The sequence below is a fragment of the Miniopterus schreibersii genome, assembly GCF_964146895.1.
Source record: "Miniopterus schreibersii genome assembly, chromosome: 15".
Lineage (NCBI taxonomy): Eukaryota > Metazoa > Chordata > Mammalia > Chiroptera > Miniopteridae > Miniopterus > Miniopterus schreibersii.
The window spans coordinates 42,834,784-42,850,291 of NC_138115.1; the positions used below are offsets into that span (position 1 = coordinate 42,834,784).

Here is a 15,508-nt window from a genome sequence, read left to right on the forward strand (position 1 = left end):
CCTATTTCTAGCATAACTAATGCGTAGTAAATTATCAGGACTGTTCTGATGGCCACTTCTTAGGGTATGGGTTCACAGCCTTTGGAGTATTTTCCATTTTTCTTGTTTGTACACAAAGGACGATGGCTCCAAAAAATACTCATTCTAACCAGGTTACAAGTATGTTTTCAGAAGGCATATGACACCCGAATCAGTTGTGAGACTCTGTACTGAAATCCGGGTAGGTTTCAGAAACGTGTTCTCACAGTTAAAACAGAAATTTGTCCCCAAATCAAGGAAATGTCTCAGAAGTTAAATAGTTTAATTGGGAGGCTCAGCTGAACTTAGAGGTGTTGATATCATGGATCAGGAAAGGTATGTATATAATGGCACTGTGAGAATATTGCTTCAGTTCCTGAGCTACAAAGCTCTGCAGAGCCGTCAGTTTTCATTCAGTTAGGAAAACACATACACATGTTCTGCAGCCTTGAATTAAATAAATGCTCTGATTTTAAGTTTTTAAAATAAAAGATTCTATTTCTAGGTATTTATACAAGAGAAATGAAAACTTGTCCACACAAGAATTTCATAGCAGCTTTACTCATGATAGACCAAAACTAGAGAATAACCCAGGTATCCATTAATAGGAGAATGGATAACTCAGTTTGTAATTCACTCTACCTATTGGAGTACTACTCAGCTATAAAAAAGAAATTACTGATGCCCAAGTTAGCATGATTTGAATCTCAAAACGTTTGTGTGGGGTTTTTTTATTTGCTCTAAGGTACATACTGTATAATTCCATTTATACCATTTATATGACAGGCAAAACTATACAAAAATAACTTATATTGATTGAAATTAGAACAGTGGTTGGGGAATTGACTGGAAGGGATCATTCTAGGGTGACAGACATGTTCTTGTGTCTTAAAAAAAAATTCAGATTCATCAAATCATACACTTAAAATTGTGTATTTTAATGTAGGTAAATTATATCTCACTTATAATTTTTTACAGTATTTTGAGATTTTACAAAATTAATATAATTCTAAATACATTCTTTTGGGAAATATAATGTTATGAGGTGCCATGACATAAAAAACTTGGTTTCTTAACCAAAAATAAAAAAAGAATTCCTTTACTTGTATTTAACATGTATTTCTTAGTTTCCAAGGCTGCAGTATTCAGTACCTGATCCACTCATCACATGTGGCTTCTGAGCACATGAAATGTGGCTGGCACAAGGTGTGCTTTTTAAGTGGGTGATGCCCAGATTTCAGAACTTACTCCCCCCAAAATGTAAAATATCTTAGCACTTTTCGTATTGATTGTATGTTGAAATATTTGAGATATATTGGGTTAATTAAAATATATACAATTAAATCTTGCCAATTTCTTTCTACTTCTTTTAAATGTGCCAACTAGAAAATTTTAAATTACACTTATGGTCCAGTTATGTTTCTATTGGACAGTGAGTGCTGCTCCAGGGTTTTCAAACTGTGTTTGAAGTGTTTGTATTGTTGATATGTGGTTTCTGCAAATGTGTAATATTGTTGCTATGCCACTTTCCTCACATGCTGGATAATCTCTTCAGAAAAAAATTTGTCTTTAAAAGGCCTAATGTCCAAATTAATCTTAGAATGTATAAGGTTGCGCGGGATTGATATTTTGGCCATATGTTTTGATTTAATTATTAATGTTGCCACATGCTTTTGGAGATAATGATTTTCTTAAGCAGTGATTGATTATATTATAAGGGTGTACTTTTAAGATTCTCTTTTTTTAGAAAAAGAGTCAAACATTTATTGACTATCTACTGATATCTTTGTTTGTTTTTGTTAACCCTCACCTGAGGATATTTTTTTCATTGCTTTTTCAGAGAGAGTGGAAGGGAGGGAGGGAGAGGAAGAGAGAGAAACACCAATGATGGGAGAGTCATTGATCGGCTGCCTCCTGCACGCCCCCTGCTGGGCATCGAGCCCGAAACCCAGGCATGTGCCCTGACCTGGAATCGAACCCGGATCCCCTGGATCCTAGGTCAATGCTCAATTGCTGAACCACGCTGGCGGGCGCCAGACTTCTTAAAAGTGGCTGCACCAGTCATGTCTGAGGGTTCCGGCTTCTTCACATCCTCACCAGCACTTGTAACTGGGCATCGATTATACATTGTAGTGGGTGTGATGTTGTATCTCCTTGTGGCTTTGATTTGCATTTCCTTGAAGACTAATGATGTATAGCATCTTTGTGTGTGTGTGTGTGTGTGTCAGGCATTTGTATGTCTTCCTCAGAGAAATGTTTATTCAGATCCCATGCCTATTTTTCAATTGGGTTATTTATCTTTCTGTTATTGAGTTGTAAGAGTTCTTTATATATTCCAGATATAATACCATTATCAGGTATATGATTTGCAGATATCTTCTCCCATTCTCTGGGTTGTCTTTAAGCTATTTTGAAGGTGTCCTTTGAATCACAGAAGTTTTTCATTTTGATGAAGTTCAGTTTATATTTTTCTTTGTGCTTTTCATGGCATATCTAAGAACCCTTTACCAGCCCTGGCCAGTGTGGCTCAGTGGCTAGACTGTCGTCCATGCACTGAAGGTTCTCGGGTTTTATTCCCAGTCAGGGCACATGCCCAGGTTTCAGGTTCTATCCCCAATCAGGGCATAAGCATGAGGCAACCAATTGATGTTTTTCTTTCTCTTTGTTGTCTTCGAGTTAATTTTTAGATATCGTATGAGATAAGGGCTCAACTTAATTCTTTTGCATGCTGATATGTTATTAATAATAAATAAGTTCATAGGATTGGTCACATATTAACATTTCATGTTTGCGAAGTGGATTAATAACTGTCATGGGTATGTACTCAGTCTTCCATTTAGCATATTGTAGGACATCTTTGTTGTTCATTCTGAGATTGTGATATTAGCTGAAATTTTAATTTCTAAAACTAATATGGAGGCTACGCTAGAACCTGGAAAAAAGTATAACAGAACTGGAGAATAATGTCGAGGCTAACATGGGAAATGTCTATATGAGAAATTAAAATTAAAGCCTACAAAATAAAATTGAAATTGAAATTTGTCTTTTTAAAAATGAGAGGCTCAGAAATGGGTAAAAGGAAATATTCAGGCCAAATGCAATTAAGCTCAGTTATTTCACAAACATAAACTGTGGAACCTTCATTAGTTCATTTAGATTCTGATGTGACACTCAGTGAATTATTTCTCATTCAGTTAAAAGGGACCTCCCATGGCCCAGTGTATATAAGAGAAAAATGAATGAAACAAATGGTTGATAACATAAATATTAGACAGTTTTGGTGTCCTTAAGGAATCACATTTCTGTTGGTGTTAGCCTAGTGGTTCTGTTGCATCTCAGGAAAACATGCCTGAAACAGGATTGTGGCTAGTAACCTTTGGAATCTTCTATTGTTCTTGCTGGAGACCTCGCCCCACTTCAGTCTCATAACTGAGCGTGCTCCTGCTCAAACCCGTCCATCTAATAAACTCTACCAAAGAAGGAACCTGCCTGTAGGACATTTCCTTCACGTTGTCAGCAGCTTACGCTCACATTGGCATGATTCACATGTGCGTCCCAGGATTTCATTTAGCTGAACTGGCGATCAGAGTCATCAAGGCCAGGGTTAGAATCATTCTTCACAGGTCTGCCACTCTGTGGAAACCCCACGGGGCCGCTGCTGACATCGGACAAATCATTTAAGCCCTCTAGGCTTTACTTTTCTCTTCTGTCCAATAAGTAAATTGGATGGGGTGATCTTAAGGTCCTGTCCATGTATAAAATGTGACGTCTGTGACTTTATGCATTTATTTGCTGCCTTTGGTGGACTGGGTTCTCTGAGATGCTAGATTTGGTTAAAAAGAAGAAACTTTTCCAGCTTCTTTGTACTGGGCTTCTATTTGTTTTGGATTTGGGTGTGTTTGTCAGTAAGATTTTTCTTGCACAGAACTGTTAATAGAAAGCAAAATGTTTACAGAAGACATGTAGTGAAAAACTTATCTAATTTAACTTTTGAATTTTCTTAAGAGTTGAAAGTTGACAGGGTTAACACTTTCTAGATGGTAACAGATAAATAGAAAAGCCTGAAAAAAATACATTTTTTTTGGAAATTTTAAAATCCAGTACCATAGGCAGTTTTTTGGAAGAAATTATCTTACTGAATTTTTTGCAGTTAAGCTTTCAAACAGTGTTTGCTATGTGATTGCCTTGTGAATTTTTTTTCCTTTGACAAATGGTGACTTACTGGGTTTACCCCGTTCTAACCCCTCTTTAATAAGGGTTAAACTACCTCAGATACTTGTCATCGATTCATGTAATTTACAGAATACATGGCTTGACAAATTTTAATGCCCAGTCTTATATAGCTTGTTGCTGTAATTTGGTGCTTTAAGGAAAGGGGTTCCCCCCCCCCTTTTCTTTCTTTCCTTGGTCTTTTTCTTTTCTGAGGGTCAGTGTTCTGTGGACCTAGAGCCAGCCTCCCCGGCATGTGGAGGAGAGAGTGGGGTTGTGTCAGGTCCTCCACAGGGGGCAGAAGCTAGTGTGTCTCTTCCCCTGAGGTACAGTCCTTCCAGTCTGCTGAACTGTCAGATCCACTGAAGGGTTGGCAAAGCAGATTGGACAGTGACTCGAGGAAGTAGTGGGGTGTGGGGGGGTGTCAGTATTTTAAGTAGCAACTATCAAAAGTAAAGTGTGTCCTCCAGGACTTAGATAAAACCGTGCACGTCTGCAGTGTTCCCAGTCTGAGGGAGTTGTGCAGGAGGCAACAGGATTATTTTCTATGAAGAAAGCAGGATGAGTGAGAGGGTGATGAGAGGCGAGTTAGAGTCCCTGTAAGGGGCTAGGAGAAGGGGAACGTAAATGATACTTCAAGTTTCATGCTGCAGAACTTGCTCAATCCCAATGTTTCTTGATCAAAAAGCCAGCTTTCAATTTTTGCATTTACATATTTAAGTTTTATTAATGGAAATATTATTTTATTAGACTCTTTTACCCTGCTGTGATTTGATATGGTATCTTATGGGGAAAGGGGCAGAAGTTCAGGAAAACAGATTTTTACCTTGTACATAATTGCAGTTTGGACTTCCTGGGAAACAGAATCCTTGCTGCAGATCTTACATGACTGAATTCTGGACCCAAAGTGGGCTTGACAGTGGGCTGGAGCAGTAATAGCCCCCTACTGTGGGGAGCGGCCAGGGCAGGCTTTTCCCAGAGAGCCTGCCTGAGGTGAGGCTGTCCCAGCCTCTAGGACCTGGGCACTCAGGATGGCTCCTGTCTGTGGAGCCAGGAAGGAGTGGGTTTGGTCAGCAAGGTGGCCTACTGGGGGGACAGGCGTCGCTCTGGGTGCCTGAAGAAGTACATTTTTTTTTTAATCCTCACCATTGCTTTTCAGAGAGAGTGGAAAGGGAGAGAGAGAGAAATATCGATGTGAGAGAGACACATCAATTGCGGAGATCGTGCCTGCAACCGAGGTACGTGCCCTGGGCCAGAAGAGAATCTGGGACCCTTCAGTCCACAGGCCAACGCTCTAACCACTGAGCAAAACTGACCAGGGCAGAAGCCACAAATTTAAAACATTACAAAGGGTGGTCTTCAGCCCGGCCGGGCGTGGCTCAGTGGTTGAGCATCAACCTAGGATCCAGGCGATCGGGGTTCGATTCCCAGTCAGGGCCCATGCCCGGGTTGTGGGCTAGGCAGCCGATCAATGACTCTCTCATCATTGATGTTTCTCTCTCTCTCCCCCCCTCTTTTCGTCTCTCTGAAATCAATAAAGATATGTTTAAAAAAACAAACAAACAAAAAAGGGTGGTCTTTAGTGAATACATATTAAACACTTCCTGCAGGTGGTGAGAAATTGTGGAGGGAACAAAAGACGTGGGCCTCTGCTTTTAAGGAGCTTATTTATGTTTTGCCCCCATCTTTGGCAAAGTCACCAATGAAAATGGGTATTAAGCTCTGTGATTGTCATTCATATGGACCCTGAGTTGATAGTCTTCTTAGGCCTCTGGAAAATCCGACCCAGGGCTTTAAAAGTCTTTTCTTTTTCTTCATAAGCAATACATACCTGGCCGATAAATGTTCATTGCCATTTTAAAATAAAAACTACAAGTAAGCCAACAGAGGAAATTAAGTTACCCTAATCTCACTACATGGTGAGCTAACCACTGAAGTGCTTCTGAGAATGGGAGATAAGTAGTCGCTGCCTCCCTCCTTTGGGCCTGTGAGTCTTCTGTCAGGGAGAGGACTCCCCCAGGGGCCCTGGCCACAGGGTGGTCTTGCTGGTGAGGACAGCTCTTGGAGATACAGGGATACTGACAGTAGGTTTGTCAGGGAAAACCGTTTGGAAATGACTCCACTTGCCTGCTCTCAAATTCTCTGCGAACAGGGTTCAGGTTTTCAATTGTGCTCAGTAACAGAATTTAAACTTGTAATATTTGGTTAAATTGTTTTCTTCCTTTTCAAAAAGATGGTAGGTGCATATATATGTGCATAGTTATATGTGCATTAGAGAAATCATAATGTAATCTTACCCTTCTGCTTTATTTTTAGGGCAGTCCTGTGAATTGGTAGAGACGCAGTGTGATAGGATGGGGGAAAGCAGTGAGATGAGAGTCCACTGTGTTGACTGCTAGCCTGACTCTAATCACACCCTCTAAGCTAGAGAATAGTGTATTTAATTACTTTTGGAATCTCAGTTTCTCCATTGATAAAACAAGGAACCGCATTAGGCAGCCCTTCAGCCCTACCATTGTAGCCTATGGCCATAAATCTCAATTTCCTTTTGCCTTCTCTGGGACCAGTCTACTTGGTGCTGTTAGAAGTTGAGGGGCTACTTTTCCTTTAGTGGATAATTTTCTAAGGTTCCAGCAGCCAGGGATGAGCCAGTGAGAGGAAACAGCAGACCCCTCCCAAACTGGCCCAGCCCGGCTTTTACTGGAAGGGCCATTTCTACTCGGAGGACTTCAGAGTGTTAGAAAACTGTATGGTGATACGATTGCATTCTTCCTTAGACTGAAATTACAGCCCAAATGCACTTAATGATATACACATGTATTGTAATTTGTAAACATAACTCAAAACCCTATGTCTGAGTCAGGTCATTTGCAGCCGGCCATTCAGACTTCATTTCTATTTGACAAGGGTTTATTTTAAGATTGCTTTGCAGAACGGTTGTTTAACATTCAAGTGATCTATTAGTGTCAAGTCTTTAGCTAGACTGTTTTAAATGAGCCGCACGTTAAGTAGAAAATCAAACAAATTTAGGTTTCCAGCCCAACTTAGCAAAATCAGTATAACTTAAAAATTTTCATTCTCACGTGTTTTTATTCAGCCTGGGTTTTTTTTCTTGAATATTCATTTAGGATAATAAGTACCTATGTGACTGAAATTCTTTTTGTTACTCTTGATATTGTTGCTTAGTAAGAACTAGTCTTCTTAATGGGCTCAGAGAAGAACACTTTCCAGTAGCTAAGTGGATTTTTAGTAACTTAATTATGTTTCTTAGCAAAATGGCAAATATATGTAGGAAAAATAACATCTGCTTCTATAGCTTTATTTCTAGGATGTTAAAAGAAATGTCCTATGGAATTAAGTTCTCACTGGGCCATTAACTACATTATTTTCTTACAAGCTAAATATATATTGTAACTCTATTTGGGTAATTTGTTGGAGATTGGTTTGGGGTCAATTGGATGGAAGCTAAAGATGATTTAGGTAAACAGCTATACTGTGCTTCAGACAGTATTTCGTTTTATACATCCTTCTAATTATTTACCATTAGCACTGTGGCTTCCTCTCTGCTTTCCTGGTGTCCAGATTGTCACAGTCATAATGAGGGCATTCTTTCCTATTTAACAAATGTAACCATTGTCAGTTTTGTAACTCAGGTTTTCAGCCCTCCCCTTTTATGTTGCAGATGCTCCATCCTGGCCTGTAGTGCTTACGTGGCTCTGGCTTTGGGTGATAACCTTATGGCTTTGAATCACGCAGATAAACTTCTTCAGCAGCCCAAACTGTCAGGATCTCTTAAGTAAGTGTGACTTGCCCTGTGTGTCCCTGGTTTGTTTGGTTTGGAGATTTTCCGTTAGTTTGTGGTGCATGTTGCTTCTTTTTACTCCTCCAGTGGAATGAATACATATTAAGGGAAAGCAACTGGTAATTTCATGTTTGATAGTGAAATTTTTTCACTTGTTGCATGTCCGTCCGCTCCCCCCTTACCCTGCAGCTATCTAGTTGGGGCCGGCTAGCTAGAGGAGGTGAGACCTGAGCTGGCCCTTTAAAACGGGGAGTTATGGCTTGTGGAGATGAGCCCAGCTTTGAGCCCAGGAAGGCAAGGCCACAGGGGAGCAGTGGGTGTTCTCTGCCCGGGACACTGTCTGATGGGAACAGAGGAATCTTCAGGGGAGTAAATATTGACTGGATGTATGAAAGTGGGACCAAACTGTGGAAGCTTTTATAAAAGTTTAGTTTCTCCTGTTTTGTTCTCATGTAGGAAAAGTCATTACAATTGTGAGCAAGGGTGTAATATGCCTAAGCCTGTTTTAATTTTGAAAAATCAATCGGGATCATGAGGAAAACAGGTTAAAGTAAGAAACCGGAAGCAGCAGGCTGTTGTAAGCCAGGAGGATATGCATCTGCTCTAGCATCAGTGGGCAGAAAATAGATGATCAGAAAAGCGGAAACCTTTAGAATGGAAGTAAGGATGGTGCAGCTGCAGTCTGGTCTCAGTCTGGCCTGGTGCTCCGGTGTGTTTTAGCTTTCCCAGCAGCAGGGACTGGGAGCTCTAGTTCTGCTTCTTCACATGATGGGTATTCCTCCTTGGATCTGCCTCTTGTTCTAGGAGCTCATTACCTTCTTACAGCAGTGTTACTTTGTGTTTAAATAGAACAGCATAAATTTGCCAGTTTTGAACTGTTTTCTTAATTGATATGTGTAATTTGTTCCTACTTAGCTAATATAAAAATGATTATTGTATATGTATTTTAAGATTTTTAAATTGATTTTTAGAGAGAGGGAGCAGGAAGAGAGAGAAAAACATTGACGTGAGAGTGAAACAGGGATCAAGCCCATGACCTGTTCATGTGCCCTGACCAGGAATCGAGCTGGCAACCTTTTGGTGTACGGCTTAGGCATATTACACCCTTGCTCACAATTGTAATGACTTTTCCTACATGAGAACAACCAACTGAGCCACACCAAACAGGGCAATTATATTGTATATTTTAAGATCATTTTAAAGAGATAAAATTTAACTGAGCCTTAAATGATCCATTTATAAACTTAGATTTCAGTTCAAGGACTTGGAATATCTGAAATATACATTCAACTCTTACTATACATTGGGTACTTTTGTGATCACCTACTTTTCAGTTTGAAATCTGTTGTTTTTTTAATTTTAGGTTTTTGGGTCATTTATATGCTGCAGAAGCCCTCATCTCTCTGGACAGAATATCTGATGCCATTACTCACTTGAACCCGGAGAATGTCACTGATGTCTCCTTAGGGATCTCTTCAAATGAGCAGGACCAAGGTTAGTGAGGACACATTTGATCAGAAGTGGCCACCATTTCCACTTCCTGTTGTAACTCAGGATGTGTGGAAATTTAAGGGCACAGTTGTGAAGGGAAGGAAGTTTTAGGCCAGCTTTCCACATTTTTGTCTGTACTGACTTTGTAGTAATTGTTTGCTAAGTAGACCTAGGAGTTATCATATGGTCTAAATTCTATCTTTTAAAAGGCTGATAGTGTTAGAACTATGGTTTTAAATCATGGCTCAGTTTTTTTGAGGGAGTGAGACTGGCATTCATTTTATTTAAGATTATGTCTCCGGCGTGGGGTGGTAGGTGCATTCTAATGTCTTTTTTTTTTTTTAGACATACCTTTATTGGTTTCAGAGAGAGGAAGGGAGAGGGAGAGAGAGAGAAACATCAATGATGAGAGAGTCATTGATTGGCTGCCTCCTGCACTCCCCTGACCCGTGATCGAGCCCCCAACTCGGACATGTGCCCTGAGTAAGAATCAAACCATGATCTCCTGGATCCTAGGTCAAGGCTCAACCGCTGAGCCACGCCCAGGCGGGCCTGATGTCTCTTAACAGAACCTCCACTACAAGAAAAGTAGATACTGCTACAATTGCCTGGATATTAGATTTTCATTTCATAAAGGAAATTAGGTTCTTAGAATATATACTCTGTTGTACTGCTTCCTCAGATTTATTTTCACTTTTTGTAGGATCAGACAAAGGAGAAAATGAAGCAATGGAATCCTGTAAGTGAGAAGTTCTGTGTAAATACTTACGTAGCCTGGCCCGCATCCCAAAGATTTAGACTTGAGCCTTCTGTGTCCTTCATTTGTCGGCCTGGGGAGCAGAGCTGTGCTTTATCCCGAGCAGTTCTTGGGGCAGTGGATTGGGTTGCTCCCTTGCCCTTGGCCTGGCCTCTTCACCAGCATGTGTGCTCTTTCTCCCCAGCTGGGAAACGGGCCCCTCAGTGCTACCCCAGTTCCGTCAACTCCGCTAGGACCGTGATGCTGTTTAACCTTGGCAGCGCCTACTGCCTGAGGAGCGAGTACGACAAGGCCCGAAAGTGTCTGCACCAGGTGAGGCTGGAGAGGGCAGGGTCAGGCCCTCTGGAAGAGCAGCCAGCAAAGGGTGTGGAGTATGGGTTTTGTTATTTTGTTTGAGGTTCCTGGTGAGTTTGTTGAACACTGGAATATTATTTTCCAAGCTTACAAATGCAAGGTAAACAACTGATCATTATTGAAAATGAACCTAGGACTTGTTTTAGGAAAAAAGGAAAATGAACCCAGGCACTTAATGGAGAGTTTTTTTCTGATGGTTTTAATAATTTAAATTTCAAAAGATTGAAAACCAGCCCCGGCCAGTGTGGCTCAGGGAGAGGGAGAGGGGGAGGGGGAGGGAGAGGGAGGGAGGAAGGGAGGAAGGGAGGGAGGGAGGGAGAAACATCGATCAGTTGCCTCCCCTACTGGGAATCGAACTGGCGACCTTTTGGTGCATGGGACGATGCTCCACCAATTGAGCCACACCAGCCAGGTGTGGCTCAATTTAATTTAATTTAATTTTGAATTATGTGAATCTATATCTATTCAAAAAGTTAAATTACAAATATACTATACAGTATATACTATAGTTTCAGAAAGACAGGGTTCAGGAAGCTGGTACCAAAGAAACTCCACATACGCTAAAGAAAGCTACTGACAATGTGTAACTAACATAGACTCCTGAATTCTACCATGGAAATGTTGCATCATCAGCAAGTGCCAAGGAAGATTCTGACTGGACCTCTTTAGGTCACCTGCCAATCCCTGGACCAGTCATGGACACAGACCTTTACCTGTAGTAGGGCAGCAGGTCCCACCACTGGCAGCCCTAGAGGGATCTCACAGAATCGGAAAGGAGTCATTCCTCCAAAAGATATTAATTCATCAGTTTCCTGTTGAGCATTTACTCCTGTGCTCAGCCATGGGAGTAAGTAAATAAGCGGGCATGATACAACCCTGCCCCCGTGGACCTTACAATTAGAAGATGCTTTATTAAAAAGGGAATCGTGCCCTGCTAGGCATGGCTTAGTGATTGAGCATCAACCTAGGATCCAGTAGATCGCGGTTCGATTCCCGGTCAGGGCACATGACCGGGATGGGGGCTCGATCACGGGTTGGGGGTGTGCAGGAGGAAGCCAATCAATGACTCTCTCATCATTGATGTTTCTCTCTCTCTCTCCCTCTCCCTTCCTCTCTCTGAAATCAATAAAGATATATATTTAAAAATTTAAAAAAGGAATTGCAAGGTCAGAGGGTTATACGGATTATAAGATTTTTAATATGGAAAGTTTGTGCCAAATGATATACTGACCAGCAGCACATGAGAGAGCCCACATCCCTACATGCTTTCAGAGTAACTGAAATTGAAATTATACCTATTTTGTCCGACCGGTGTGGCTGCTGGTTGAACTTCATCCCATGCACCAAGAGGTTGCTGGTTCAATTCCTGGTCAGGGCACATGCCCTGGTTGTGGGCTCGATCCCCAGTAAGCGGCATGCAGGAGGCAGCTGATTGATGTTTCTCTCTCATTTTTGGTTCAACAAAAAAATATGTATATATATTTTAAAAGAAATTAAACCGCCCGGCCTGGCATGGTTCAGCGGTTGAGCATCAACCTAGGATCCAGGAGATCGTGGTTCGATTCCCGGTCAGGGCACATGCCAGGGTTGCGGGCTCATCCCCAGTCGGGGGCGTGCAGGAGGCAGCTGATCAATGACCCTCATCGTTGATGTTTCTGTCTCTCTCCCTCTCCCTTCCTCTCTCTGAAATCAATAAAAATATTTTTTAAAAGAAGAAAAAGAAATTAAACCTATTCTCAGGATATGGTGGCTTCAGGAAATTTCCAGCAGTGATGGAGCTTACCATGCAGAAAATAACCAGGAAAGATGTTTAGTCGACTCACTGGTATCTGGTCAGCATTTCTGACCCAAAATCAGAACAGTTGAGAGTGATGGACTATCCAGGGAAACACGTTCGATGTTATCTAGGAGTTGAATACGCAAGTTCCATGGGCAAGAGTTCCAGTGGTTCACTGTTCTCAGTGGCGAGGCAGGGGTGTGTGACAGCCCTTTTGAATGTGCTTGTGGACCGATGACTGCAGCAAACAGGGCTTTTGATCTGAAGTTACAGCGTGTACGTTGCAGTTTAGGTTCTCGTGCAGCAGGTGGCCATGGTGGCTGCCACTCTGGGAGACAGATGGGGTCAGGCCTGGTTCTGGGTCCGAAGAGGGGTTTGTTTTGGTCCCTTGGTTTTTAGGTTAATCCAATGGCTGGACCTTTGTTAACTGGGAGGCCCACCCTGCTTGGGAGAACAGAACAATGAATTGAGAGGTTGGAAAGGGCTCCCGAGTATATGTTTCTGAGGTTGCCTGCCCACCACTAACCATTCTGAACAGTCAGTTTGCAAAATACCATTAAGTCTCATAATAGAAAAAGCTGCAGACTGTGGTCAGTGCAAAGAACAATAACTGGCCTGTGTTAATAGCCGGTTGGAGGGAAAATGGAGACTTTAATATTCACAAAATGCCTTAAAGGTGATCTTGCCTGTATAAAGCTGGCCCTGGAAGTACGAAGTCTCGTTTTCTGAACTGAGTTGTTACACCTCAGTGATGTGGTGGGAGGAATAAAAAGCTCCTTGCTTCCTCCCCGGGGAACTTAGGAGCATGTGCTCTGGAGGAGAATCCCCCCCATACTGTTTCAGTCCTTAGGAATGTAAACATGGGATATGTGTAGTGGTATGCCCTTTTCTCTATCGCCGCCCTGTAAGTGTGACTACCTTTTGCGAACATTGGGAACTTGCAGGTTCGAGTCCTGACCTGTTAGGAAAACGAATGAACGAACAGGCGTGCAGATTCTACTGTAGGTGCCACTGTACCCGTGGTGGAAAGCCACCGCAGGCCTGGCTGATGAGTGGAGTTTGCAGTCGGGAGGGTCTGATCCCCCATCTCAAAACCGAATAAAGACAGCAGAGAGGTGAACCCCAGGCAGGTGAAAACAAAGGGGAAAGAAAAACTTTCCCCTGCAAAGAGCTCATTATGGATTAGGCAAGGGGAGATAAACACTTAGCTAAAAACTACACGTCTGGTTTCATTGGTAGGGATCAAGACAAAGACATCTGGGAGTCATCAGGGCAGAACTGTAGTGGTCCCTGGAAGGTCATGTGGGAATGAGCTTCAAAAGTGTGCTGACTTGTATTGGGAGGCTGATGCCCTTTTTTTTTCCTTTCTTTTTTGGCATTACTTGGAGCTGGAATCCTAAGCTGCTGGTGTCATGGGTGTCTTTTTTGTTTTGCGCACAGGCGGCCTCAATGATCCATCCTAAAGAGGTGCCCCCTGAAGCCATCCTACTGGCAGTCTACCTCGAACTGCAGAACGGTAAGGAATTCTGCCCTCTTCCTGTTGGTGTCCACTTTTTCTCTTTGAAATGGAAGCTTTGCCTTCCTTGACGACATTACCCATCAGTTTCTTCTAAACAAAAATGTAGCTAGGGAATTTTTGGTATCTTACAAATTCCTGCTTCTAGCAAGTTAAGCGTTTTTCCTTCTATCTGTGAAAATGCAGAATAGCATAACTTCTGACAGTTACAGTTAATCCCTACTGATTAACCTTTCTCTTAGGCAGCCAAATGACTCTGCGGTCGTGAGTCAGAATGCCACTTGCTCTGAGTTGTATACCTGAGTACTTTGAACACAGTGTCATTAATGAGTTTTACAGGAAGCCAGTTTTTGCTGAAAATTATCCAAACCTAAATTCAGGGTATACCACTGGAGCATATACAACCTCCAGGATGTGGCTCCCTGGAAGAAAGGCTACGGGTCCTACATGAGAGGTAGCATGAAGTAGAAAAGACATTTGAATGGGAGAAATTAGAGCAGACACAAATAGTAAGAGCTGAGTGGTACCTTCCTGTGGATCGTGGGAATCCTTACAAGGCTCCCCTCTTTATAGCTGAAGAAGGGGCATTAAGTGCCTGGCATCCAGCAGGCCTTGGCCTCCTGAAAGGCATAATTAGGGTCAGTGCATGGTTCTAGATCCCTTCTGTGCATCCTACCTGTAGACAAGTTTTCAACCTGTGCTACACCTTAGAATCACTGGGGAGCTTTAAAAATCCCATTGCTCAGGTCACACCTGAGATCTCTTAAATCGAACTTGTGGGGATGGGACAGAGGCATTATGTGATTCCAGAGTATAGCTCTTCTAGAACATCTTTTACCTCCTTTGCAGGATTCTGATGATATGCTTTGTATGTGGTGGTATTGTAGCGTACCTTTTTTTTTTTTTTTTTAATGGGAACTGTTTTTATAGGTAATACCCAGCTGGCCTTACAGATCATCAAAAGGAATCAGCTGCTCCCTGCAGTGAAAACACTCTCTGAAATGAGAAAGAAACCAGTGTTTCAGCCCGTCCACCCGATCCAGCCCATCCAAATGCCGGCTTTCACTGTGCAGAGAAAGTGATATTTTGCTCTTGGAAAACTGTTACCTGAGACCCAGGGGAGTACTTATGGGCCTTTTTAGTTGTATCACAGCAAAATGAATAAAGACAGATGGTGAAGGGTGCTAGTTTTGGAGATACAATTTGAAGCGATTCTAACCTCTGATTTTCTTTTGCCGGAAGCTTTCTTAAAATTAAGGATTCACAAATTCATTTTCATTTGTTTTTCTTTAATCTTTGCTAGACTATTAATTTGGAGCTATTATGTAATGATCTGTGTCAGAGGCAATTAAATCATGGTCTTATCAGAACAGTCTCATATAACATATTTTGTCTTTCTTGCAAGTGTTCAGAGTATTTTGGCATCTGAGATTTAGTGTTAAGGTTTATAAAATTGAGAGAAAAACATCAGCAATACATGAGTAGCCCATCCAGAAACTGACCCGGGTGCAGAGGGGAGAAGTTATTGTGTGTTTTATGCCTAGTTATGAGTAAAAGGACCAGAAAATGCAAATAAAACCCATA

The 15,508-nt window shown here is 41.8% G+C and overlaps 1 protein-coding gene across 5 annotated transcripts in view; it reads left to right on the top strand.

Annotated features, from left to right (window-relative positions):
• The window catches only part of CNOT10 (CCR4-NOT transcription complex subunit 10), a 75,369-nt gene extending 60,070 nt beyond the window's left edge, over positions 1-15,299 (top strand). For 3 of the 5 annotated variants that reach the window (XM_081159943.1, XM_081159941.1, XM_081159942.1), the window contains 6 exons: positions 7,910-8,023; positions 9,393-9,523; positions 10,224-10,259; positions 10,462-10,589; positions 13,849-13,924; positions 14,855-15,299. In XM_081159943.1, the coding sequence (XP_081016069.1) occupies positions 7,910-8,023; positions 9,393-9,523; positions 10,224-10,259; positions 10,462-10,589; positions 13,849-13,924; positions 14,855-15,006 (637 nt within the window). In that variant the 3' untranslated portion in view covers positions 15,007-15,299. Of the gene's footprint in view, positions 1-7,888; positions 8,024-9,392; positions 9,524-10,223; positions 10,260-10,461; positions 10,590-13,848; positions 13,925-14,854 lie in introns of all 5 variants that reach the window. The other 2 variants (XM_081159939.1, XM_081159940.1) reach the window with 1 other exon arrangement.
• Positions 15,300-15,508: the final 209 nt, after the last annotated feature.